The 27,705-nt window shown below is 39.2% G+C and overlaps 1 protein-coding gene across 2 annotated transcripts in view; it reads left to right on the top strand.

Moving 5' to 3' along the window:
* The window catches only part of LOC124612496 (isoleucine--tRNA ligase, mitochondrial), a 100,831-nt gene extending 75,159 nt beyond the window's left edge, over window positions 1–25,672 (top strand). For both annotated transcript variants that reach the window (XM_047140733.1, XM_047140734.1), the window contains exons 12-17: window positions 813–947; window positions 3,980–4,196; window positions 4,291–4,397; window positions 4,478–4,623; window positions 19,874–20,058; window positions 22,024–25,672. In XM_047140733.1, the coding sequence (XP_046996689.1) occupies window positions 813–947; window positions 3,980–4,196; window positions 4,291–4,397; window positions 4,478–4,623; window positions 19,874–20,058; window positions 22,024–22,269 (1,036 nt within the window). In that variant the 3' untranslated portion in view covers window positions 22,270–25,672. The remainder of the gene's footprint in view (window positions 1–812; window positions 948–3,979; window positions 4,197–4,290; window positions 4,398–4,477; window positions 4,624–19,873; window positions 20,059–22,023) is intronic.
* Window positions 25,673–27,705: the final 2,033 nt, after the last annotated feature.

Raw genomic sequence — 27,705 nt, 5'->3', positions numbered from 1 at the left:
ACCAGAAATTATTCTTATTCCTAACAATTCACCATTTTACTTTAAATGTGTACAGTTCCTGGTGAGCTTATGTTATACCATAAACTAAGCACAAGGCCAGACACTGCATGTTTTTGGTGTGGAACTTAGTGTCAGCTGGTTTTCCTACTGCCATCTCTCCTGTGTTAGTGAACCAACCAAGATCTTTGTTCATGTCCTAAATCATACAACTTCAAACATTGTACTGACAAGCTTTATAAGTAAAAAATAAACTACACGTGTACGAAGCGTCAGGCACAGCTTTAAATATATACCTGGGCAATGCCAGGTTTCTCAGCTGGTGAGTTAATAATTTCGTAACAGGTTCTTGGGAGTCTTCCATAAAGGAGATATTTTTAAATGAAAATAACAGTTTGTGTCAAAATTATAAATTTAGTTGTGGTTTACACACACACACACACACACACACACACACACACACACACAAGGTTAATCGTTAATCTTATTGTAGCCACAAGTAGCTCTGTATGTGTGGTGTTTTGCTTTTTCTTCCAGTACTTCAATTATATGACAAGTGATTACATTTATTCCTTCTGATATGATTGTTGCTCAATAAGGTACATGATCCGTTCACCAAATTTTTATTTTACTTTCATATCATACATGAAACTAGTGTTAGTAAGAAATATTACAGGGTTTCATTAAGCAAAGAGGTCATTCTCTGATATAGAACAGATTACATTATAATTATCTGTAGAATTTAGACAATCAAAATCTAATTGTTAAAGGCTGAAAAAAAATATTGAAATGTACCTTTGTTTTGTAATTCACAGGGCTATATTTGTTCATGGATTTGCAGTTGATGGAAATGGTCGAAAAATGTCAAAGTCATTGGGAAATGTTGTAGATCCTGTTGACATTACTGAAGGCAGCAAGCACATACCAGCTTATGGGACTGATGTTCTCAGGTATTAGATCATATCAACTGAAACAATGAATCAAAACTAAAAATTAAGTGCAGCACATGCCTTAAGGTCTGTGGTCGGATTTTGAAGATTACTGTAGTTTGATAAGTGATGGTGCCAATATTGGAAATACAATGAGTGTTCAAGAAGTATTGCAACAATTTTTTTTTCCCCTGAAAGCAGGTCAGTTTTATTCAGGATTCCAATACACAGTATTATTCCCCACTCCTTTGGCTACAAAACTCTAGTTCTTGATATAATCTCCATTCAGTGCACACTATCTTACTGCAAAGGGCTGTATGGCCACTTGTTATTACTCTACTGGTTGAGTTCAAAGCCAGTGTCATATTTCATCAGTTATGTCCCCAAAATCCATGTACTGCTTCTCGTGGAATGCATCCTTCACTCGGCCAAACAGATGTTAGTCAGAAGGTACAAGATCTGGGCTGTAGGATGGATGAGTAAGAACATTCGAATGAAGTATTGTGAGCTCCTCTCAAGTGCACAGACTTGTGTGAGGCCTTGCATTGTCACAGAGAAGGAAAAGTTTGTTTGCATTTTTGTGACAACAAACACGCTGAAGTCATTATTTCAATTTCCTAATGGTATCAGAATACACTTCAGAGTTGATAGTTGCACAGTGAGGGAGGACATCTAACAGAATAACCCTTCCGAGTCCCAGAAGACTGCTACAATGACTTTACCATCTAAGGGTGTGACCTTGAACTGTTTCTTTGGAGGAGAGGTGGTGTGATACCACTTCATGGATTGCTACTTTATTTCCAGTTCGAAGTGATGAACTCATGTTTTAAAACCGGTCATGATGTTTGACAAAAAATTGTTATGATCGTCCTCATAATGTGCAAGCAATTGTGCACAGATGGTCCTTTGTTGTTCTTTATGGTCTTCTGTTAGGCGGCGAGGAACTCAGTGGGCACACACCTTTGAACAACTCAACAGGTGGACAAGTGTTTCAGCACTACCAACAGAGACATCCAGTTGAGCAGTTTGGTGTTTCGTTGTGATCTGTTGATCACTTCGAACAAATCTGTCCACACACAGCTGTGTACAGCTGGACGAGGCATGGGAGATCGGACAGATTTGTGTGATGATAAGATACCTCACCTAAGACTCACCATGCTTTTGTTTGCTGCAGGAGGTCACAGCAGTCATTCTGCAAGTGTGTATGAATGTCTGTGATGCTCTGTTTTTCTGCCAATAGAAACTAAGGACAGTTCTTTGCTTGGAATGCACCTCTGTTACAGATGCCATTTTGGAGGCTAGTTTTAGTGCCACCACCAATCAGAACTTAATGAAACTATAGTGGCTGAAATTGGAATATTCCACCCTGTCTTGCAACAAATTCCACATTTTTTCAATTGAAGTTGTCCAAGAAAATAATGTGTTGCAATACTTATTGAACACCCCTTATATATTTCAGTCATCAGTGTAAAAAGATGCACGATCAGCCTATAATTTTTTAGGCAGTGTATGGAAAAAAACTCTAAAGAAGTTCTAATTATGTTGAACTTACTGCTATTATTGTCATTTTGTGTAGATGCATTGTGTACAGACCACTAGTGCAGCAACTTTAAACCCATTGGAATAGTCCGTGGGGTGAGGATTATTGTTTAAACTGATTACACACATGTTATGAAAAGTCCTGGCGTAATGTAAATAATATAGAATTAAAGGTAACGACTTACAGAATAGTGGAGCATTAATTCGAATCAGTGCTTCAACTATTCAGTGATTTGTTACCTTTACTCCTAAATTATCCGCAGTACACATGTCATATTTAGATCTTTCTGTTGGAATTCAATTTCTGTTGTGATCCATTGTTCATACCACAAAATGATATTCTTCTCATTGCAACAGTGACGATGGACTTGATAATACATTAACAGTTAATTGAGACCTCAAATAATTTTGGAGGGTTAAGAACTGTTGTTTCATACCTTGGACATTATCGTAGGGAATTAAAAATGGGAAGGGTCTTTGGAGGGAACAATGCTACAATTGCTGGTGAAAAATGAGCTTATTTCAGATTGATTGCACAATATAAGATGGTTGGGAAGTCAGCAGTCATGTTTGTATCATACTGCTAATGAATTTCAGTTGTGTACCCAAATATCATACAGTATGTGGAAATTTATGCTAGTGCCTTGCCTGCTTTAAGTTTTAGTATCGTGTTCTGATCGCTCACAGCTTATGTATGAGAAGATAACACTTTTGCACTGCAAATTGTATTCATTTTGTGTTTTGAATTCTACGAATTGAATGAATTGCTTGTATTTAGAGCAATTGTAAGTAACTGACTGTGTCTTCCAAAATTAAAGATTTCAGAAATTTTAGTGCTCTGGTAATGGCTTTCTATTTGAAATGCAGTTTAATTACTTTATTGCGGAGATGCTGAGTCACAATTATTCTTACATTCCATCTTGGATTTTTGATTGTTTGAGTTTAATTACTTTGTAATACCATCTGTCTTGAGGAAGTGTCTCGTCATTCCCTTTTGGTTTGTCCTGTATTAGGAAAATTGTGATTTTCTTTTGAAAACATCCCTGAGTTTACATTAATTAATTGGCACCCACTTCTACACAAAGCTATGTACATCAGAGATATTTCTTATTCGAGTGTGTTTATGAAGGAACAGAACACATGCCTCTTCCAATCACTTTCTTAACAACCAAAGTGCACATTCATTTTTAGGCACTAGTAGCAGTTTGTTTTCTTACAAAAATGTTCCTGTGTAATCTTTCACAGATGGCATATTGCACAGTGTGCATATCTAGAAGGAGAGTACTCTGATATGAAATTATTTTGCCTTCCATTAAAAACATTCTGAGTGAACCTTGTATCCAGCAATTTGGTACCAGTTGAATGAATGTGTTTAAACTCTAAAAATTGATCAATTGGTCAGTATCAGTAATATGTGACACATTTTACAGTCTTATTTCACTTACTCATCATATTGATTTTATGTTGTGCAATAATTACATCTTTTTCCCCAAATACTGTACTTTCAATTACAGGTGGTGGGTTGCTTCGCATGGTACGCATCATGGTAACATAAGTATAAGCAACAATTTGTTGGACAGCTCTGCAGATTCTATCCAAAAAATACGCATTGTGCTGCGCTTTATCCTTGGGTCCATAAATGATTTCCAGAATAAGAGTGACACTGATGCTGTACATTTATACAACTTGGACAAGTACTTGCTCAATCTGCTCTTTGGTTTGGAAAAAGAGGTACTTGTTCCCAACTAAATCTTTTATTATGGAAGTTCAACTTTTGACTTAAGATCTGTTTATTCTGATACATTCAAGGATCATCTTGTTTTAGGTTGTGGCAATGTATGACACTTATCAGTTCAACCATGTTTGTAAACTCATGACAAACTTTGTCACCAACGATCTATCAGCACTATACTGTCATCTCATAAAAGACAGGTGAGTGGTGAAGTCATTTTCTTTGTTGTTTATTTTTATCTCAAACTAATGGTAGAGGCAATAATACAAATAATTTTCAGACTTTATTGCGAATCATCTAACTCTCCTAAGAGAAGAGCTTGTCAGTTGGTGCTGAGCCACATACTGGAAGGTGTTACACATATGATCGCCCCAGTTTTACCATTTCTTGCAGAGGAAGTTTATCTCCACCATCCCTGTTTTGTCGGTGAGTTCAGTGCCTAACTTTCTCTCTGTTTTCTTCTTGTTGTATTTCGTGATGCAGGTTGTTGTTCAGTAGAGGCCATGGATTAGCATTATTTCTCTAGAGAGAAATTTCTCTGTGGGACAGTGCGTTATTTACTTGAACTTCATCTTTTTTTGTTCTGCATGTTTGATGTAACTGATTGTTCACTGCCCCCCCCCCCCCCCCCTTTTTTAATGTAACATGCGCTTCTCAAGAAATTTGTTTGAAATAGATCAGCTGCAACTAAATTAGAATGTGTGTAAGGACAAATGGTCATAATTGTATATTCTTAATTCACAGTATTCAGTCATTCAGATAGCTAAGGTGAACTAAAGTGGAGTGATTCCACAAACAGCATGAATATTGGTGTAATAAATGTCATAAGATTATGTTACGAAAAGGATAGGTTGCTACCACACATATAGAAGAGATGGAATCACAGACCGACACAATGAAAAGACTGCTAAACTTTTAAACTTTCAGACAAAAAAGTCTTCCTTTGGAAATGGGAAACACGCGCGCGCGCACACACACACACACACACACACACACTTGCACACACACAAAAAAAATACTTTTTTGTCAGAAAGCTTAAATGTTTAGCAGTCTTTTTCATTGTGCCTGTATGCAACTTAATGCCACCTCTACGTGGTGAGACGCTGTCTATCCTTTTCATGATATTGTCAGGATTCCAACCTAGAATTGCATTGTTTCATAAAATTGTGTGGTAGTTTTGAAGTAATGCTGATGAATTTTCATTTGTTCTCTAGTTAAAAATGAGCTTCAGTTACAATATGGTATTAAAATGTATAACTGAGGCAGAAATACCACCTAATATTAAAAGGTGAAATAGCATGTCAAAAGACATAAAGATCGCAAAAAACGCTTGTAGAAAGTAATCTCTTATCACCTGGTACACACAGAAAATCCAGAGTATATCTACAGTTTCATATCGCCTTACTTTGTCCTCCTCCTCCTCCTCTTCCACCTCCTCCTCCTCCTCCTCCTCCTCCTCTTATTCCACCTCCTCCTCTGCCCCCCACCCACTCCAGCCTCTTCTCCTATTCCGCCACCACTACCAGCACCACTTAGATCCAAAGAATTTCAACCACAATCTTCAGCAGAGGTGATTCTGCCATTTGCACAGTGGATTCATATGTGGGAGGATCATTTATGGCAAATGCCATGTTCATTTGTTTGAAACAGGCACGGCCAAATTCGTTGCTGATCTGAAATAGTACTCTGTCTCTAATGATCGTGTTATAGAAAGGATGTTAAACCATGATATTCCTGTCTTCTTTCTTTCATCATCATATCCTGAATTGAGGAGTATTCTTTACAAGACTTTATCTGGGCTCCCAACCTATGATATTGCAGTTCGTCCATGTGCCACTTCTGCCCCTAGAACTGTGCACCATGAAGCTAAGTGCTTTTAATGGCCCAGGTGTATGACATGCATACTGTTCCTGTGTATCTCTCCCTATACTGATTTATCTCATTAAATATAGAACTGAATATAATAGAGGGAAACATTCCACGTGGGAAAAATATATCTAAAAACACAGATGATGTGACTTACCGAACGAAAGTGCTGGCAGGTCGATAGACATACAAACAAACACAAACATACACATGAAATTCAAGCTTTCGCAACAAACTGTTGCCTCATCAGGAAAGAGGGAAGGAGAGGGAAAGATGAAAGGATGTGGGTTTTAAGGGAGAGGGTAAGGAGTCATTCCAATCCCGGGAGCGGAAAGACTTACCTTAGGGGGAAAAAAGGGGTATACACTCGCGCACACACACACACACATCCATCCGCACATACACAGACACAAGCAGACTTCATGTGTGCTTGTGTCTGTGTATGTGCGGATGGATGTGTGTGTGTGTGCGCGCGAGTGTATACCCCTTTTTTTCCCCCTAAGGTAAGTCTTTCCGCTCCCGGGATTGGAATGACTCCTTACCCTCTCCCTTAAAACCCACATCCTTTCGTCTTTCCCTCTCCTTCCCTCTTTCCTGATGAGGCAACAGTTTGTTGCGAAAGCTTGAATTTCATGTGTATGTTTGTGTTTGTTTGTGTGTCTATCGACCTGCCAGCACTTTCGTTCGGTAAGTCACATCATCTGTGTTTTTAGATATAAATATAGAACTGCACGCACAAGCTGACTATCAACCCTATTAAAACTGCTGACCAGCATTACATGTGCACATGAAGCCAAATAGTGTAATGGGCATTGTAAAATCATTGACAGGGATAAAGCAGATAATGTAATTGCAGAGCAAGCTTCTGTACATAACTCAGTTGATTTCAACAGCTGCTTTATTACTAGTTCCAAGTCTGCCTTAGTACTAGTTCCAAGTCTCCAGCACAAGTCCTCCTGAATAGTAAAATTGCCATCTGTCTCTTGGATACCTCCCATGGGTGTACAGCCCTTCTCGTTTGAACCTCTGCTAGTCTCTGTCATCCTGCTACTTTGCCTACTCTTCACTCACCTAACTCTGTTCTTCCATTCACCTATTTTCCATTCTTCCTCCTTGCTGGCCTTAGACTTTCCTTTTTAGGGATCTGCAAACAATGAGTAAAAACGGAAACCTTATAGGACCACTTTTTTGTCCATCTGTCTGCCTGTCTTTCCAACTATTAAGAATTTTTTTCTCATCAGTAGGGAGACTTAGTAGTTCAAATTTATGTCACTCACTATGGTCTACAATCCCTTGATCATGTAAGAAATGTAAGTCTCTAAGTCAGTGCAACCATCGTGTATACTCTCAAACTCATTCATCAAAAAATTATAGGGTACTTCCCCTTGATCTAGAATCATGAAATTTGGCAAGTAAAAAGGTTTCACAATAAAAGTAAAGGAAAAATTCCCAAAATAGTTAATTTGTTATTATATCACATCAAAAAATGTTTTTTGTCATTTTTTTAGCTGACTGTCTGCCTTTCCAACTGTTGTGGTCTTCAGTCCAGAGACTGGTTTGATACAGCTCTCCATGCTACTCTATCCTGTGCAAGCTTCTTCATTTCCAAGTAACTACTGCACCCTACATCCTTCTGAATCTGCTTAGTGTATTCACCTCTTGGTCGCCCTCTATGATTTTTACCCTCCACACTGCCCTCCAATACTAAATTCGTGATCCCTTGAAGCCTCAGAACATGTCCTACCAACCGATCCCTTCTTCTCATCAAGTTGTGCCACAAATTCCTCTTCTCCCTAATTTTGTTCAGTACCTCCTCATTAGTTAAATGATCTACCCATCTAATCTTCAACATTCTTGTGTAGCACCACATTTCGAAAGCTTCTTTTCTCTTGTCTAAGCTATTTATCGACCACATTTCACATCCATACATGACTAAACTCCATACAAATACTTTGAGAAAAGACTTCCTGACACTTAAGTCTATACTCAGTGTTAACAAATTTCTCTTCATCAGAAATGCTTTTCTTGCCATTGCCAGTCTTCATTTTATATTCTCCCTACTTCGACCATAATCAGTTATTTTGCTCCCCAAATAGCAAAACTCATCTACTACTTTGAGTGTCTCATTTCCTAATCTAATACCCTCAGCATCACCTGATTTAATTAGACTACATTCCATTATCCTCATTTTGCTTTTGTTGATGTTCCTCTTATAGCCTCTTTTCAAGAGAATGTCCATTTCATTCAACTGCTCTTCTAGGTCATTTGCTGTCACTGACAGAATTACAATGTCATCGGCAAACCTCAAAGTTTTTGTTTCTTCTGAATGGATTTTAATTCCTACTCCAAATTTTTCTTTTGTTTCATTTACTGCTTGCTCAATATATAGATTGAATAACATCGGGGATAGGTTACAATCCTGTCTCACTTCCTTCCCAACCACTGCTTCCCTTTCAGCCCCTCGACTCTTATAACTGTCATCTGGTTTCTGTACAAATTGTAAATAGCCTTTTGTGCCCTGTATTTGACCCCTGCCACCTTCAGAATTTGAAGGAGAGTATTCCAGTCAACATTGCCAAAAGCTTTGTCTAAGTCTACAAATGCTAGAAACGTCATTTTGCCTTTCCTTTATCTAGCTTTTAAGATAAGTCATTGTGTCAGTATTGCCTCATGTGTTCCAACATTTCTATTTAATCCAAACTGATCTTCCCCAATGTTGGCTTCTACCAGTTTTTCCATTCGTCTGTAAGGAATTCGTGTCAATATTTTGCAGCTGTGACTTATTAAACTGATACTGATAGTTCAGTAATTTTCACATCTGTCAACACCTGCTTTCTTTGGGATTGGAATTATTGTATTCTTCTTGAAGTCTGAGGGTATTTCACCTGTCTCATACATCTTGCTCACCAGATGGTACAGTTTTGTCAGGGCTGGCTCTCCCAAGTAGTTCTAATGAAATGTTGTCTATGCGTGGGGCCTTGTTTCGACTTAGATCTTTCAGTGCTCTGTCAAATTCTTCACACAGTATCATATCTCCCATTTTGTCTTCACCTATGTCCTCTTCCATTTCAATAATATTGCCCTGAAGTACATCACTCTTGTATAGACCCTCTGTCTACCCCTTCCATCTTTCTGCTTTCCCTTCTTAGCTTAGAACTGGTTTTCCATCTGAGCTCGTGATATTCATACAAATGGTTCTCTTTTCTCCAAGGTCTCTCTAATTTTCCTGTAGGCAGTATCTGTCTCACTCGTAGTGATATATCCCTCTACATCCTTACATTTGCCTCTAGCCATCCCTGTTTAGCCATTTGGCACTTCCAGTCAATCTCATTTTTGAGATGTTTGTATTCCCTTTCGCCTACTTCATTTACTGCATTTCCTCCTTTCGTCAATTAAATTCAATATATCTTCTGTTACCCAAGGATTTCTACTAGCTGTCATCTTTTTACCTACTTGATCCTCTGCTGCCTTCACTGTTTCATCTCTCAAATCTACCCATTCTTCTTCTAAGGTATTTCTTTCCCCTGTTCTTGTCAATCGTTCCCAAATGCTCTCTCTGAAAACTCTACAACCTGTGGTTATTTCATTTTATCCAGGTCCCACTTCCTTAAATTCCCACCTTTTTGGAAGTTTCGTTAGTTTAATCTACAATTCGTAACCAATAGATTATGGTCTGAATCCACATCTGCCCCTAGAAATGTCTTACAATTTAAAACGTGGTTTCAGAATCTCTGTCTTACCATTATATAATCTATCTGAAACCTTCCAGTGTCTCCAGACCTCTTCCATCTATACAACCTTTCTTCATGATTCTTACTAAGTGTTGGCTGTGATTAAGTTATGCTCTGTGCAAAATTCTACAAGGTGGCTTCCTCTTTGATTCCTTACCCCCATTCCATATTCATCTACTACTTTTCCTTCTCTTTCTTTTCCTACCATCGAATTCCAGTCCCCCATGACTATTAAATTTTAGTTTCCCTTCACTATCTGAATAATTTCTTTTATCTCATCATACATTTCTTCAATCTCTTCATCCTCTGCTGTTAAAAACCCCTTTTCAGGGATAGGTAGAAGTATCAGATTGAAATTTATGCCACATAATAGGGTCTAAGATCCCTTGACGATGTAATAAATTGAATCTTCTACGTCATTGCAAGCAAAAGATATGGCCATTTATGTCACATATCTTGATACTTGCAAACTCACTCATCAGAACCTATAAGGTAATTCCTCTTGACATAGACTCATGAAATTTGGAAGAAGCAAGGTTTCACAGAACAAGTAAAGAAAAAAAAAAAAAAAATCTTCTTAGCTGACTGACTGCCTTTCCGACTGTTAAATGCACTTTTTTGGGAATGGGTAGAAGTATCACATTGAAATTTATGTCACATACTAAGATCTAAGATCCATTGTTAGTGTAAAAAAATTGGAACTTCTAAGTCACAACTGTCAAAATATATGGTCATTTACGTCACATATTTTGACCCTCACAAACTCATTCATAATATTATATTTATACATGGTGTCTGTTTCTTTGAAAGAGCAGACACCACACAGATTCCACAGCTGTGAAATACTATATGCAAATGGAAGGGGAATCACTGCTGTCAGCTGCAACAGGACATTAAGTGGAAACAACAGCAATGAGTGACAGTGTGTACTTGACTGGGATTTGAACCTGGGATCTCCTGCGTACTAGGCAGATGCAGTAACCACTGTGCCATCTGGGACACAGGGTTGTCACAACTGTATGCACTATCTCAATATGCCTCGTGGCTGATCCACTCTCCTGCTGAGCACCGTCTATCTGCAATCCCTCTCCATTATACTCCCGTTGACTACTCAGAGATCCTCATAGGAGTCGGACGTCTTTCGTACATTCGCACTGGTGAAAATGGATCCATTTCCCACCCAGGCATTTTTGCTCATCGCCACTGATTCCGTTTAATGTTCCGCTGCAGCTGACAGCAGTGATCCCTCTTCCATTTACATATAGTGTTTCACAGCTGCAGGATCCGTGTGGTGTCTGCTCTTTCAAAGTAACAGACACCACACATGTATATAACTGATAAGCCTGCCTGGAGAATGGATCCATTTTCTTCAGTGAAAATGCATGAAAGATGTCCAACCTCCTGTGGGAATCTGAGTATCAAACGGGAGTATAATGGACAGGGACTGCAGATAGATGGTGCTCAGTGGGAGTGTGGATTGGCTGCGAAGCTTACTGAGATAGTCCGTGCAGTTGCAATAACACTGTGCCCGGGAAGGTGCAGTGGTTACCGCACCTGCCTAGTAAGCAGGAGATCCCGGATTAAAATCCCAGTCTGGTACACATTTTTGTTCATCACTGCTGATTCTGCTTGCTGTTCCGCTACAGCTGACAACAGTGATTACCCTTCCATTCTCACTCATAATACCGATAAGGTAATTTCTGTTGACGTAGAATCATTAAATTTGGAAGAAGCAGGGATTCACAGTACAAATAAAGGAAAAAAAGTCATAAAATCTTTAATTTGTAATTACATCACATGAAATATATATTTATTTTGTCGTTTTTCATCTGACTTCAAACTTACAATATTCTCGAAAGTCTTGGAATTTCCAGGACTGATATCTTGTTAGTAGCAATGTTGATGACAGGCAAAAGTCCTCAAGACTCTCAATTTCCAGAATGGATGAGCTGTCTGTATACATAATTAAGTTTTTACAGAAGCCTCAGAGCACGAGTCCTGCTCGCACCTGGCCGATATTTTTTTTCTATGCCTTTGCTTCTTTATCATCATTTATCTTCAATTGTTCATTTACATTCAGTCAGTTTATGAGGTTGCTTGTGTAATTTCACCACCTCCTCCACTGTGCCTTTCAACCCCTCCTTCTCCCTATTCTAGGCAACCTTCCATGAACTTCCTCTACCTTCCATTCCTGCCTTTCCAGACTTCAGAAGCCAAACTTCAGCTCATGCTAGTTTCGCTGTAGATCAGAGCATGTGTACATTTCTGCATTTAATCCTCCTGTTTTGAAGATAGCAGATGTCAAATGCATAAATAAGCAGTAATTTCCACCTTTTTTCGGCATCTCTACCCAAGGTCAGTAATGTGTGCCACTGAGCTGATGTTCAGCCTTGTGTTGGTTGTTGAAAGAAATGTTCATCACCAGTATTTAGCCAGCTGTGGGAAGAGGTTGCTACTTGCTCTTCATTTTTCAGAAGATTCTGAGCAGTTTAAGGTTCATCATTCAATTCAATTTTACTGGTTTGTCTAGAATGAGTGCACTTCATCCAAAAAAGGTCAGAAGCACAATTTTTGAGAAAAATGGTTGGAGTAGCTGGTCTGAAGCACCGTATACATGTGAATAGGAATACTCTATGTTTGTGGGGTTGGTAAAAGGGGAAGGGGATGTACTTAATAACAGATGTAGGCTAACTGCTTTTTGTCTCATGTAGTTGTAGTTTTGAAATACTGAAGGGAGTTATGGGATAACTTAGTCATGACTAATGGTAAATATATTTATATACTTTTTGTGAGCTTCAAAATTTTCATCACCACATGTGCAGGAAGGTAATATCTTTTACAGTAGCTGTGTTTATTATGCAATAGCTGTTGTCTAGAACCAAGGTGGTTCATCTTGTATGTCTGCATTTGGAAGGATGTGTACATGTATCAATAGCTTCGGATAACTGATGAGGATTATTTGGAAATAAAATGTTGTTTTGGTATTAAGTCAATTCATATCTTACTAACTTGGAAGTATACAAAAATTGTCATAATTTTGAAACTATTTAATACAACCACGTGTAACGGTTGTAACTGAACAGATAAAGTTTTCGTGTGGTAAGACAAATGCCAATACCAATTTTCATCTACCAGATGAGGACTTTATGGGTATTTCTACACTTAAATCACAGTCTCAGGTATAGAAATGCAGCTTACAAGAAAGAGAATGTTCTTGGAAAGTCTTCATAGCTTAGCACGTTAGTTTTTATGACCTCAAACTTTGGTTGTTGAAATTGTTTCCCTGGTGAAACACTGCCATACAAAATCTGTTATTTCTCATGATATGTGGAGGCCCAGTTGTTGACCCTATTTATTTATTTAATTTTATTTTTTCCCCACACCACCTGAAAAAATGATACAATGTTGATATTTGAATACTACAACATCCTATTTAAAGTAAGCAAAAACAACATGTCCATATGTAAGGGACCAATGGCACTTTTTATGGACTGAATAGCAACTCCCTATGAATGCTCCACGTCTTACAATAAGTGATTCAGACAAACTACTGTTGCATCCTTTGAACACTTAGTTCTTTGCACCGTATGCATCTTTTGGAAATTGGGTGAGTGGTGTTCATAGGAGATCCAATGTGTGATCAACAGGCGTTTTCTAAGTGCTTTTTTCACCTTGTTTTAAGAGTAATTTGTGCCAGTACAATGCATACTCATGATAAACTTTAAAAAAAGGTAGCAGTTTTTTGGTTGATGCATTTTAGACAAAAGCTAACACTTTTCTCTAATGATGAGATGAAACAAAAAATCAGATTCATACAGAATATTGAAAGGCAAAAAATTTTAAAAAAATTATTATAATGATGTTTCATATGTACATTTGCAATCTGCAAGCCACCACATGGTGTGTGGCGGATTACATAGAAAACTGCTTACACAAAATTTTAGAGTGTTTAGAGGAGATAAAAAGAAACAATTTTCTGTGAAAAAATGTCACAGGTACATTGTTTTCTCATTAGGAGTCCTTGAAGTTTTGATGCTAGTCAGAGGTGGTTTTCCAACTGCTATGTGATGAATATTGTAGAGATGGTGCTAACGGTCTATGGATTTCTTTTTGTGGGAGGGAGGTGAAGTGTTTGGTGCACAAGACATCGGTATACACTCAAGAAGACCCCGTGGCCCATTTATCTGAAGCTGATCCATTATTTATTGCAACATCTGGTTGTTTTGAGCATTTTAGACAATCATTAGCACACAGATGCCAGTTGTGCTTTAATATAGATGGCCATCATCTCTAAAACAATACTCATCAAATGACAGTTTGAGCACTTTCTCTGATCATCACTGCATTCAGCAGGACGACGGTTCAATCCCACGTCTGGCCATCCTGATTTAGGTTTTCCGTGATTTCCCTAAATCGCTTCAGGCAAATACTGGGACGGTTCCTTTGAAAGGGCACGGCCGACTTCCTTCCCCATCCTTCCCTAGTCTGATGAGACCGATGACCTCGGAGTTTGGTCTCTTCCCCCAAATCAACCCAACCCTCTGGTCATCACTAGCATAAAACCTTCATATACCTCTAGCAGTGAAATGGAACACCTACGACATTTTTCTCACACAAAAATTTGTTTCTTTTTATCTAATCTAAACATTAAAATCTTGTATACATAGTTTTTTTACACTCTACATACTATACAGACACACTGTGTGTTATACTATTGTCACATAAGAAGCTGAGTAGCACTGTGGTGTAGTGATTATGATACTAAACTGTTGCATGGAGGGTCATGAGTTCAAAACTCGCCTGGACTGTACGATTTTAATTTCCATACTCGGTTTGAGTGCATTCTAGGAGTATCCACAAATGTCAAGAATCATTCTACTGGAAGGTTCTGTAGCTGTATATATACTGTATGTGTTCTGGCCGGAGGCAGTTCACTCTGCGCTCCTGTATGTGCAAGTGCTGAATGAACCTTCTTCTACGTGACATTATTCTGGTGGACTCGCTGTGAGCCATATTCAACAGCCGCAGTCTATCGGAGACAGAAGAAGAAGAGGATGTTACGATGACAGCAAGTATGTGCCACCACATGAGACATCCATCCGGGTTCTCTGGTGACGATGGCCAAGATCTAAACAAATGGCTGAAGGTATATGAGCGTATAGCCAAATTCAACAAATGATGACACCGTGTGTTTGGCTAATGTATTCTTCTACTTGGAGGGCCCTGCCAAGCAATGGTATGAGAACAACGAGGAGAAGTTCACAAGCTGGGAAGTATTCCAGGAAGGACTGCGCAAGTATTTCGGCGACACACAATGGCAGAAGTGCAAGGCCGAAGATAAATTAAAACGCAGGGTACAGTGTCCAGAAGAAACTACAGCATCCTACATTCAAGACATCTTGGAGCTGTATAAAATAGTGGATCCTAGAATGAAGGAGGAAGATAAGGTTGCACATCTCGTGAAGGTTGTTGCTGAGGACATGTATCAAGCCCTCCCTACTCCTGAAGGAGGTTTTGACAGCAGACGACTTCAGAAAATGGTGCCAGTATTTCGAGACAATGTATCAAAAAAGAATTATGCAAGAAGTTTGAACGGCTTCCAAACTTCATATTGATGTCTGTGATGGAGGAAGCAACTGATTTCACAACTGTACTTCGTCAAATAGTGAGAGAGGAAGTTCAGAAGGCACTTGGATTGCACGGTGAGCAAAAACCCGAGATGCTTCAAGAGGTCATAAGGGAGGAAGTGAAACAGACATTGAACCCAATCTCTCGTCCTTCATTTCCCTTTAAAACAGTGAAAAAGTTGAGACGCAGGCAGAGTTACATTCCTACAATGCCACATGAGGAACATGTTTGAGCACCAAGGAAGATTGACGTCTGGAGGACCCAGGATAACCAGCCAGTATGTTTCCACTGTGGACGATCAGGACATGTGGTGCGCTATTGTCGAGAAAGGCAGTGGATATTTGATGATGCCCTTGCCAGAAGACAGCAGACTGATATTATCCGACACCAAATCCAGGACGACGAAGGTGAACAAGATGATGTGGGGGCAGGATGATGAAGGTCTCCATTGCCGCAAGCTAGCTGCTGGAGAGGACATTCCTCCACAAACTGATCTAGGTCTCCATCGCTGTTTAGAAGCTCCACCCAATGACCTAGCCGACGCAACCTGGAAAACTAAAGGGTGCGACCTTCCTTGGAGGTGAGGCTGCTGAAGAGAAAAATCCTCCGCTTTCGATCACTACAAAAATGATAGTGAACTACGTCAATATCCTCATGGATGGCCGACAAACCCAAGCTCTTGTGGACTTTGAAGCATCATATTCAGTCATTTCGGAGGAGTACCATCGCCAGTTGCTGAAAACCGTATTCGTCAACAACAAAACATCTCTCCTGAAGGTGGCTAATAGGAAATATGTAAAACCTACAGGAAGATGTACCATTCAAGTGGGTATAAGTGGCCATAGATAGCCCTTAGAATTCATTGTCTTACAAGAGTGTAGTCATGACGTCATTCTCGGATGGGACTTATTGAAAACTTCTCAGGCAATTATAGATTGTGGTCGCACGAAGATTATGCTAGGCGAGATGAGATACTGTGAACAAGAAGATGCACATTTGAGTGTGTGGAGACTATGTGTGCTGAAAGAAGTGACCATTCCTGCATTCAGCACTAGAAAGGTAACTGTCACGAGTCGTGCCATGCATCAACCCATGGATCTTGTAGTGGAATATAAGAGAAGAATACCACTGAAGAATAACTTGGTCATCCCAGCCTCTGTCATCTCGTTTGAGAACGGATTTGGTGAATTGTGGATAGTTTACTGTCGCTGAGAACCGCAGATCCTTCCAAGACCTGTGTGCGTAGCAAATGCTGAGCTGTTAATTGAAGAACAGCTGAGTGTCATAGGAACCTCCTGAGTCTGTGGGCGAAATTAGCACTACCACTATGAGACAAGATCTTCTAGCTCGACTATCACCAGATCTCACTAAGGAACAACAGAAGAAGCTACTTGCCATTCTTCAAGAGTTCTGTGAATGATTCAGTCCATAGGCGAAGATCAAATTAGACAGATCAACGGTGAAGCACGGGATTAGCACTGGAGACCATCAATCAATAAGCCAGAGAGCATACCATGTGTCAGCAATGGAACATCAAATAATTTGCGATGAGGTAGAGAAAATGATGAAGAATGACATCATTCAGCCTCCACAGAGCCCATGTTCATCACCAGTGGTCCTTGTCAAGAAGAAGGATGGCATTGGTGCTTTTGGGTTGATTACAGGAAGCTTGATAAGATAACTAAAAAGGATGTTTACCCTCTTCCACGAATTGATGATACACTAGATTGTCTAAAGGGGGCTAAGTTTTTCTTAACCATGGGCATGTACTCAGGATACTGACAAATTGAAGTAGATGAGGCTGATTGTGAGAAAACTGCATACATCACCCCTGAGGGCCTGTATGAGTTTAAGGTAATGCCGTTTGGTTTGTGTAATGCACCAGCAACTTTTGAACGGATGATGGATAATCTTCTAAGGTACCTGAAGTGGACGATGTGTCTTCGTTATTTAGATGACATTATAGTGTTTTCAGAGACATTTGATGAACATATAAAAAGACTGAGGGCCTTTCTTAAGTGTCTCCAACAAGGTGGACTGAAACTTAATGCAAGAAAGTGTCTCTGTGGAGCAAAAGAAATCAAAATACTTGGAAACCTTGTGTCAAACGAAGGTGTGTGGCCAGACCCAGAAAAGGTGAGATCTATAACAGAATTTCCTATTTCTAAAAGTATTAGAGATGTGAGAAGCTTCCTCCGATAGTGTTATTATTACTGTTGTTTTATGAAAGACTTTTGTATCAAAGCCAGACCACTCCAAGAGTTATTAAAAGCTGATGCCAAATTTATCTGGGGTGGAGCTCAACAAGCTTCTTTTGGTGTGCTGCGAAAAGCTATGACGACTGACCCTGTACTTGGTCTGTATGATGAGAGAGCACCTACAGAACTACACACAGATGCCAGCGGGTATGGGATCGGTGCTGTTTGGGTGCAAATTTCGGTTGGAAAAGAGAAGGTTATAGCCTATGCTTCTAGGATACTTACAAAAGGTGAGAGAAAATACTCAACTACAGAAAGAGAATGTCTTGCTGTGATCTGGGCCATGTGCAAATTTCGACAGTATCTCTATGGAAAGTCATTCACAGTTTTTACAGACCATCATTCACTTTGTTGGTTGACAGGCCTTAAGGGTCCAACAAGATGACTCACCATGTGGGCACTACGTCTTCAAGAGTATGACATTACAATAGTGTACAAAAGTGGAAGAAAACACCAAGATGCCAACTGTCTCTCAAGAAACCCTGTGCAAGACCATCAAGACTTTGATGAAGATAGTGATTGTCTCGCTACACTCCAGGATCTCTCTGCTGAGCAGAAGAAGGATGCCAAGATATCTCAAATTATGCTTGCCTTAAATTGGTCAGAGGATGTGAAAGGGCAATTTAAGGTAGTTAATGAATTACTTTGCAAGAAAAACTTCGATCCGTTTGGAAAGAGGTGGCTCCCAGTGATTCCTAAACACATGCATTCACTGTGTGTCACACTGTCTAGAGTGTCAGAGGAGAAAGGCAGTTCCTCAGAAACTACCTGGCCAACTCATACTGGTTCCACCAGCCGAAATGCCTTTCCATCGTGTAGGGATTGACCTCCTCAGATGATTTCCAATGTCTGCTAGTGACAGTAGATGGAATATTGTTTGCACTGATTATCTGACATGCTATGCCATTACAAAAGTCGTGAAAACAGCCGAGGCATCCGGGGTAGCCAAATTCATCATGGAAGACATTGTATTAAAACATGGTGCCCCAAGGTCGTTAATTACGGATTGAGGGAAAGTTTTTCAATCGCATCTTGTGACAGAGATAAACCATCGGTGGAACATTACTCATCACCGACGACTGCCTACCATCCACAAACTAACGGGTTTACTGAACGCCTTAATAAGACCTTGGCCGACATGCTATCAGTGTTTGTCAATGTTGAGCAGAGCAACTGGGATGAGGTGCTACCATTCGTGACATTTGCCTACAACACCGCCAAACAAGACACCACAGGATTTACGTCATTTTTCCTCGTGCATGGGCGTGAGGCAACTATGAGGATGGACACTGTGATTCCGTTACAGCCTGATCACATGGACGACGACTACATCGGCCAGGTGTTAACCAGAGCTGAGGAAGCTTGGCAGTTAGCTCAACTCTGCATGCTGCAGACTCAAGAAAATGATTGCTGAAGGTATGACACGAGCCACCGTCCTGTTGTCTACCAGCCTGGTGACCTCGTCTGGATCTTCACTCCTGTTGAGAAGGTTGGTCTCTCTGAGAAGCTCCTCAGGTGCTACTTTGGACCTTATAAGGTTGTAGGACAAGTGTCGGATGTTCCTTATGAAGTTGAAGATTTCAATGCCGACACAAGACGACGAAAGGTCAGAGATACGGTCCATGTCCTCCGAATGAAGCCCTGTAAGGGTCCTGCAACCCAGGGTAAATTCGAAGCTCCAGCGACAGGCAACAAGCGGAAAGGGGACAAAGGGCGTAGCGGCAACAGAAGTTCTAAAAAGATCACCGCCAGGGTGAGAATCAGTCATCGGGAGTCGGAGTATGCAGGACTGATGACGTGTTCCCGGACTAGGACGTGACATCGAGAAGCTGTTCTCTTAACAAGGGAGCAATGTCGCATGAGAAGCTGAGTAGCACCATGGTGTAGTGGTTATGGTACTGAACTGTTGCATCAAGGGTTGTGAGTTCAAAACTTTCCTGGACTGTACAATTTTAATTTCTGTACTCAGTTTGAGTACATTCTAGGAGTATCCACAAATGTCAAGAATCATTCCACTGGAATGTTGTGTAGCTGTATATATACTGTACGTGTTCTGGCCAGAGGCAGTTTGCTCTGTGATCTTGTATGTGTAAGTGCTGAATAAACCTTCTGCTATGTGACACTATATTATATGTTCTCAATTAACAACTGCCTTTTATTCATTAAATTTAATACATTTTTTGTTCACATCAGGTACAGGTGTTTTCCGATCTGGAGTCTGGAAGCCTCTAAAGGAGTGGGAGAAAGCTGACATTGACAATATAATGTCAGCAGCATTGAAATTGCGTGATTTACTTCACAAAACCTCAGAAGAATCCAATACTTTGAAATTAAATGTGAAAGTTTTTGCAGGAGATAAAACTTTGCAGATATTGAAGGTAATTTTTGAATTTGATTATATGACTCATATTTGGAGATACCTCAATTGTTTTAAGAATAGTTCTTGGTTGTTAAACTAATGTAAAACAGATTTCAATGTACCTGCTGGATGGGAAGATGACTTCGGTAACATGTAGAAGGCACAGTTGCTGTTGATGTTTGTACTGTGATCTCTACTCCAGTCACGTCCATTGCAGTTTCATCTCAGTTCTAGTGCCCTCAATTGCTTTTTTTAAGTTGTTAATTTGCTTGTTCTTTTGCATACCATCTCTGTTAATTAAGATTTCACCTGAAGCACTGAGGTGTGATGTCTCAAGTTTTTCCTGCTTGATTACATGATGGTGTGCTTCAGCCAAGGTGTGGTTCACCATCGCGTGGTTCAGTCAAGTTGTTGTTTGCATTTTATCCACAATATTATTACAACTGATCTAGACATCTTTTTCAGGTGCTGTAAGTTTTGGGATATGTATACTCGCAGTTCTGAAGATGATGACTGCATTGATCATCAAAACATTTTGCATAATGTAAAACCAGTAACATGGCTGAGCACCCAGAAGCACACCACTTTAAAGTTAATTATATGGAACAATGTGTAAGGATAGTTGCCACATTATCTAATATGCAAAACCAGGTTTCCATGCTGGTGGGTTGAGCTGATGTATGACATCTAAATTGAAATCACTTCTCAAAACTGAAATCACTCTACAGTCTCCACTCCTTCATACATATGACAGCATCAGAACTTACCGTTGGAACAACCTTCATAGATCAGCATTGAATTATATGCAAGGTTAATTTGGTCTGTGATATGGAATCCAAGTAAAGAAAATAACATGTTAGTCAAATTTGTTAGAAATTACTGCAGAGGCTATTAGAAGTAATGTTGCTCTTCTGAAGACATTTTTCTAATTCTAATTAGCTGTTACAATAATTGTCCTTGCAGTGGGATCTTTTGGCCATTGTAGCGGCAGAGCCCCATTATGCCAGTAAACGTCCTAATTAAAGATAGCCAGAGCTGGTGTCAATTTAGTATTTGACATCTCCCTTGTTTATGCATAATGACAGCATTAGTTTTGTTAGCATCTTGACCTGTAGTTGGTGATCAGTTGAATACATTGCAGTTGGACTATCTGTTGTTGTGTCACAGATTTGCTGAGGTACATAGTTTGCCAGGTTCCCAGGTTTGTTGCCATGTTCCCAGGTTTGTTGCAAGTGAAAAAGTTAATTTTGTGTGACAATGCGGACAACAAAGCAGTCTGGACAGAATTTACAATGAACAGTTTTTGTGGGACACAGTGTGGAGACGGAGTGCTCGCTTGTTATTGGTGTTTCAACTGGCAGAATGTCAACCATCACTCCAGCACGATGAAAGTGCTTGACACAGAGGACAGGGGGAGGGGAGGGAAGGAGTAGCAATAAGTGCTTTTCCTGCTTACAGTTGTCAATGTTGGGGGAGAGCAGCTTTTTGTTTACATTCCATCTGCTGTACGGACTCATTGTTTAACTGCGCACTTTTACTTTACTCATCTATTGCCAGGAAGGAGGAGCCAACTGACAACTATGTTGTATGAATATAAACTGGATTCTGATGAGGATGATGAGTACTGTCACCCTGTGAGGGACATATATGACACTTTCTAATGTTACTACTTTCTCAGCAAATACAATTTCAAAACACTGAGCCTCATTATATATTTTTCGTGTTAGATGTTTGTGTATTTGACGTACTTCCTACGGGAGAGATATGTGTCCTTTGCTTCAGGAGTCATATGCTTGTAGTATGAATGTAGGAATTTGTGCTTTTATTAGTTTTTGGTATTCTGCATCAAGTAGTAATGCTGGAGTGGGACATGTGATAGCCATGAAAATAATTTGTTGATGTGTGCAGGAAAAATTCTGGCTTTTGTTGCTTTACAGTAAAGGGATAGACTTGTTGATTTAATCTTGTTGCACTTAATTTGCAGTTGTTCCAGGAAGAAGGTCGAAGTGATTTTTCTGAGTTGACAGAACTACTGCAGGTATCAGCTGTGGAACTGATCAAGTCTAATAAGCAGCTATCAGATAATGAGTTTGAAATTGTATGTGAAACATCAGAACATCAACTATGTCCAAGGTGCCGACGTTATACCTCTAAACAAAAAGATGTGCTGTGCTCCCGCTGTGAGAAAATAGTATCAAAACAACCCCTAAAACAAGTTTTATGCAGCTAACAGTGTATGTATTTGTATTTTAATCAGTCTCATGAGTGATACAGTGTCTTTTTGTGTTCAGTGTGTTATGTAAGCAATTGTGTATTCACTATTTCCTCTTGGAAGAGTTATTCTTTTCTGTAATTTGATGTTATTCTTTTTTTTTTTTTAAAAAAAAATCCTGTGTGTTGGTGATCTTGGTAGCAGAGAAGTTAAGTGTTGAACCACAAGTCCAGAGGCACAGTTTTTGATCCGTGTTTGCCCATAGAATTTTGCCTGGTAGGTAATGTGACTATCACCTGCCATAATGCAATGTGAAGGTGTAGAGATATATCCCTTTATGATCTGGATTCCATGCTAAACTGCAAGTCCTCATTTGATGAGCGGGGTGAGTCAGGAGGACATGGAAGTGGAGAAAGAGAAGAGTATACCACCTGCAGTAATGTTTTAGTGTCAAAGGATGGCAGCATACAATCTTGGGTTAAGTGGGTGTTGGGAGATTATGACTCACTAGTGGCTAGACGTAGCTTGTATCTCATGCCCCTCGAGAAGTGTCCATGTGCAAACTTCACACCATATTGCAAGCATGAACTTGCTGCCCTCTTAGTTGCTTGTGGTTGCTGTGTGTATACTATTACATAATGTTTATGTGTCCCATGTGCCAAGTGGAATATGGACTCCACGGGGGTTACAGAGATATTTTTAAAAAGCATGATCTTTGAAAGAAAAGAAATTGTGCCAAAGAAAATAAAAAATGAAAGAGAAGGTATGCAGTTAGAGTAACAAAGGATTCAGTCAGGTGTCAGCTCTTTGGCAGCACGAAATTCAGATCTATGCCAGAGATTCATTTCGCGACTGTAGAATTGCTATTGGTCACACTATTGGTGTCTTTTCTGCTTTGGGGAAAATGAACGTTCTTGAACATTTTAAAATTATTCTTGATGCTCATTCAGTGTATTAGGAAATATAATTTCAGTCATTCACTGACTTAAGATCACGGAGAGAAGAAATTGAAATGGAGGGTAGTGTTTTGTACATCAGATTGAGGGGTGTTGGAAACACCAATAGATCAAAAATTTAGTTTCCATTGTCAACATCCAGGCACTTATGCTCCAAATCTGCCAATAAATGGCACATGACAACGTAGCAGGCATCAAAGTGGAGGAATTTATGGATGGAACATGTCATGCTTCCTTTCGGTCCACAATTTGATTTGTGTCATTTGCTCCTCAAGGAGCAAGAGAAAAGAAACTGCTAGTAAAATTGTGCCTTTGTTTCAGTGGATGCAATATCGAAGAAAATCATAAATTAAATTTTCTGATAAGCTAGACAGCCATTTACAAAAAGACCTGTACTAATTGTAATGTTGTTGAACATTAGGACATTGGAGCAAGTGTATTTGCATGGGTAAACAAAGTGCAAGAAAGTAAACAATTATATGTTTCTTTTTTGTACAAACCACCAGAAGAAGACTTCCCTCTACTCTTTTGCATTAACCAAAATGGGCGATGTACACTGTAGCAAGCTGCAGAAGTATGCTGGTGATGCATGGGCATTATGCATTATGTAAATAATTATGTTTATGAACTTGTGGCTACATTCACTATAAAAGAGTTGAGACAAGGTTTCCCAAGTGCACTTTTTTATATTAAATAGGACATACCAGACAGCATTGCCTGTATCTTTGGAGAGAGTGCATCAGGAAAAAAATAAATAAAATTGTTGCAGATGTATTTATGTGTGACATGGCAGATTATTTTTATAGTGGATAGCATGCTGCCATGGGTGTGCCGGAAAAGATACTATTATGCAGTTGGCATGTAAATGCATGGAGGAAAAAATCTCTCAAAAGTCAAAACAAAAGAGAAGCAAATGGAAATGTATAAAGTTGTCCAAACACTAATGAAAGAAAAAGACCACAATGTGTTCTACAGTTGTCAGAAGATTTTATGTGAAGACACTGATACTTCAGAATTTGCACAATATTTCATAAATGTGTATAATAATTAGAAAGAAATCTAGGCATACTGTTATTTTCTGCACTCTATTGGTGACACTAATATACACACAGAGCAAATGCATAAAACTATTAAATATGTTTATTTGCATGGCAGAAATGTAGGATGACTTGATAAAGCTTTTAATGCCATTATGACTTTCATGAGAGACAGTTTGTGAGTGCCTCATTACCATGCATAAAGGCAAGTAACATCTAAAGCAAAAGTATAAGTTCACAATGTTAACTACTCTGGTTTCTGAAATTAGTGACTCTTGGAAAGTTGTGGCTTCCTCAGAAGTGAAGAAGATATACACCATTTGGCAAGTGAAAGAGTCAAGTGAAATTAAGTACTGAGTAGATGGCATGCATTTACCAATACATATGCAGCTGTCCAGATTCAGCAAACAAGTATAACATGTGTAATATGCTGAATGAAAAAGAACAGTTCTGTTGAACATAGCATAGCTGAAAGAGATGCCAATGATTTATTAGTGATGGGAAGTGATGTAAGTTGTAAGAAAGAGGTATTGATACTCACAGAAACACTGAAGAGGCAGAACACTACATTACTCTTAACAGGAAGAAGAAACTAACACTTAATTGACACAGCTGTCTAAATTGAGAATAAAGACAGATTCTGAAGAGGAGTTAAAGCAATCAAAAAGAAACTAGGATGTTCAAATTTAATCTCTCAGCAATGTGGCAAAGCAGATGCAAGTGCTTACAGGCATTGATACTGGACCTGACAATTAGAAAATTATCTCCCAGAGGTTATGTTTAGTAAAGTAAAGAAAGAAGAAGGTGCAGAACATAATTTTGATATTGTCTACTGAAGAAAACCTCCATCTACTGTAGTCTCTTGTAAAAAAATGGCAGCAATGATACTGTATCAGAATAAACATTTGTCTTATGTAGATGGGATTGAATGATGTGGAATGAAATGTTGAATTACTTGTAAGTCATTATATGTTGTGAAAGTATTTAGTGTTTGATTTTTGTGAAACGAGTTGTGAACAAAAATGGAAATGTGCTGTCAGAAGATTTAGCTTTGTTCATTCATTCATTTGTTCATTCACACATTGGAGGTAAATGCTGCTTTGCCCATGGTGAATTGAAACAGTAAGATATATTTGAATATGCATTTTCTCATATAAGTTTTCAAAATGTAAAATGGATGTTTTAGCAAGTAAATAGCAAGCCACATGCTCTTGTATTCAGTGCATTGTCTAAAGCTTCAAAAAGTATCAATGTGTAACACTTCCTTGCCTTAAATATGTAGACCACGTTCAGAGGTTGCCACAGCAAGATCAATTTTGAGGGTGATTAACGACAGAAGCACTGCAGTACAACTAGACTTTTTATTTTATTAAGACTTTTTCATGACACAATTTGTATCATGCCATTAAACAACTGCTTAAGAGTAAAGCAACTTTTCTATGAATATTTACAAGGCGAACTCTTGTAGAGAGATTCTAACTTTTATGTATTTATTTTCTCTTTTCTTTTTGTCTATTGTCTATATATAAGAGCAGACCAAATGTTGCATGTGAATTAGTATATATAAGAATAACAAAAAACAGTTAGTATAACTAAGCATTAGGGTGTTAAGGGGGGAAACATACAATATGTACTTAAAAATAACAATAAATGTAAATAATTCAAAAATTTATTTCACCATTTGGCCATCTGGCTCACAGGTATGTTTATCCGGAATCCAGAAGGCACATACTACTGGTCTACTGCACTATTCTACACTGCTGCACTGCACAACACTATTGTACTTGGTATCAGAACAAAACTAGATTTAATCGTTTGTCTGGGTAGTTTGGCTTGGCATGCTGAAGCACAAGTGGGGAATCACAAGGGCTGTGCTGCCATGCAACCCAAGGTGAAGAGATGGGGAGCCACCTGTCAGCGTCTCAGGAAATCCTTCCTGGTTGTCCCCAGGGCTCAACCTCTAGCTGCTCCCAGAAGGTAGTTGTTGGTGGAAGTTCTGCTCTGGTGGGTCTTCTTGTCTTAATCTATGGCCCCTTCTTGATTTCTTTTCAGCATGTAGGGTTGGAGTTCATAAACTGATATTTTGGTTGCCATCAAGTTCAGCTTGTGCCAAAGCTCCTCATTCCTTATTACGTTATATGAGTAGACTGACATATTGCCAAAGACATTCCTATCCTTGTCTGTCACAACTTGTCTAATGGCACATTCCCAGGTGATGTGGTCTGGACTGCCATTTGCTCCATATTCACAAGTATCTGTGTTGATTGTAGTATTAAAGCAGGAACGTGCTTGACAAAGACAATAGTTAGTGAAAGACGACACAGGAGAACTCAAATAGAAGTGGCACATGTATAGAGACACTCCTATACTATGCATTGTTGACACAACAATGGCTACTTCCTACATTGGTGGTACCAAGGAACATAGAATAAAAAAGGTATGCCCGATTGGCTTTGTGCGCTCTCATTGGGCAGTGACTTGTTACGTCACCCAGCAGCCAGACGGCAGCAGTCTCCGTTTGTAGAATATGAGAGATTGCAAAATAACTGTTTTCACGTCTCTTCTCTTCTCATATAACTTAAAGTTTCACGCTCACAGGGTTGAACGCACTTCATGTTAATATTATATAGGAGGTTTCCGAAAGAAATGCGTTAAATATTAGTAGCAATGATGATATATCACCACGCAAAACTAGTGGCCGATGTTCGCATCCGCATTCATGCTCGTGTTTTAGGCATCTGACTATGGTAAATGTTTTACAGTTGGGTACTGCCTATTTTACACAAGTTTTTGTAAATAAAAAGACTGTAATCTTCGAACTTACCTTACAAAGTTGATGCAGAAGCTACGTCGAAGATGCCGAAGGCGACGCTGACCAGAGCCGATTCTTCCTTGCCGAATTCCGTTTCATTGCATCAATTTTGGATCTTTTGTTTAAATGTCTAATCCATATAAAAGTTCTTGTTCTGACATATAACTGAACTATTTTCCTATTAAGTTCGGGAAATTTCGCACTTATATGATCTGCTAAGGTTGCCATCACTCTATTACAATGAGAAATATTTGATCCATGAAAAGCAGCAAATGTAATTTCTAACTCACGTATTTTAGCAAACCAGTCAGTAGAGGGAGAAATGAGGCCCCCTTTTGAAATAATAGTAATCCAGTCTTGCTCCAGACTTAATTCTGTATAAACAACACACTGCCCTGCTGTATTTCCCAAAGAACTGTCAACGTTTTTGCACTTGAATGCTATATATCCTGCTAGATATTTTAAAGCATCATCATTCACGTCTTCACTGGTACACACTGAATCACTGTGCTTGAAATCTAAGAGCAAGTTTTCGTCATCTGCAGCGACGTCAAATGATTTATCAGTTACTCTTATACATAATTCACTCGAGAGAAAACATGCAAAATCTTCCTCAGTTTCATCAGCTGGTGTCGGGTAGTTTTCAGAA

Source organism: Schistocerca americana, chromosome 4 (genome assembly GCF_021461395.2).
Source record: "Schistocerca americana isolate TAMUIC-IGC-003095 chromosome 4, iqSchAmer2.1, whole genome shotgun sequence".
Lineage (NCBI taxonomy): Eukaryota > Metazoa > Arthropoda > Insecta > Orthoptera > Acrididae > Schistocerca > Schistocerca americana.
Note: the sequence above shows the minus strand (reverse complement) of the source record. Positions and strands in the feature narration are given on the sequence as shown.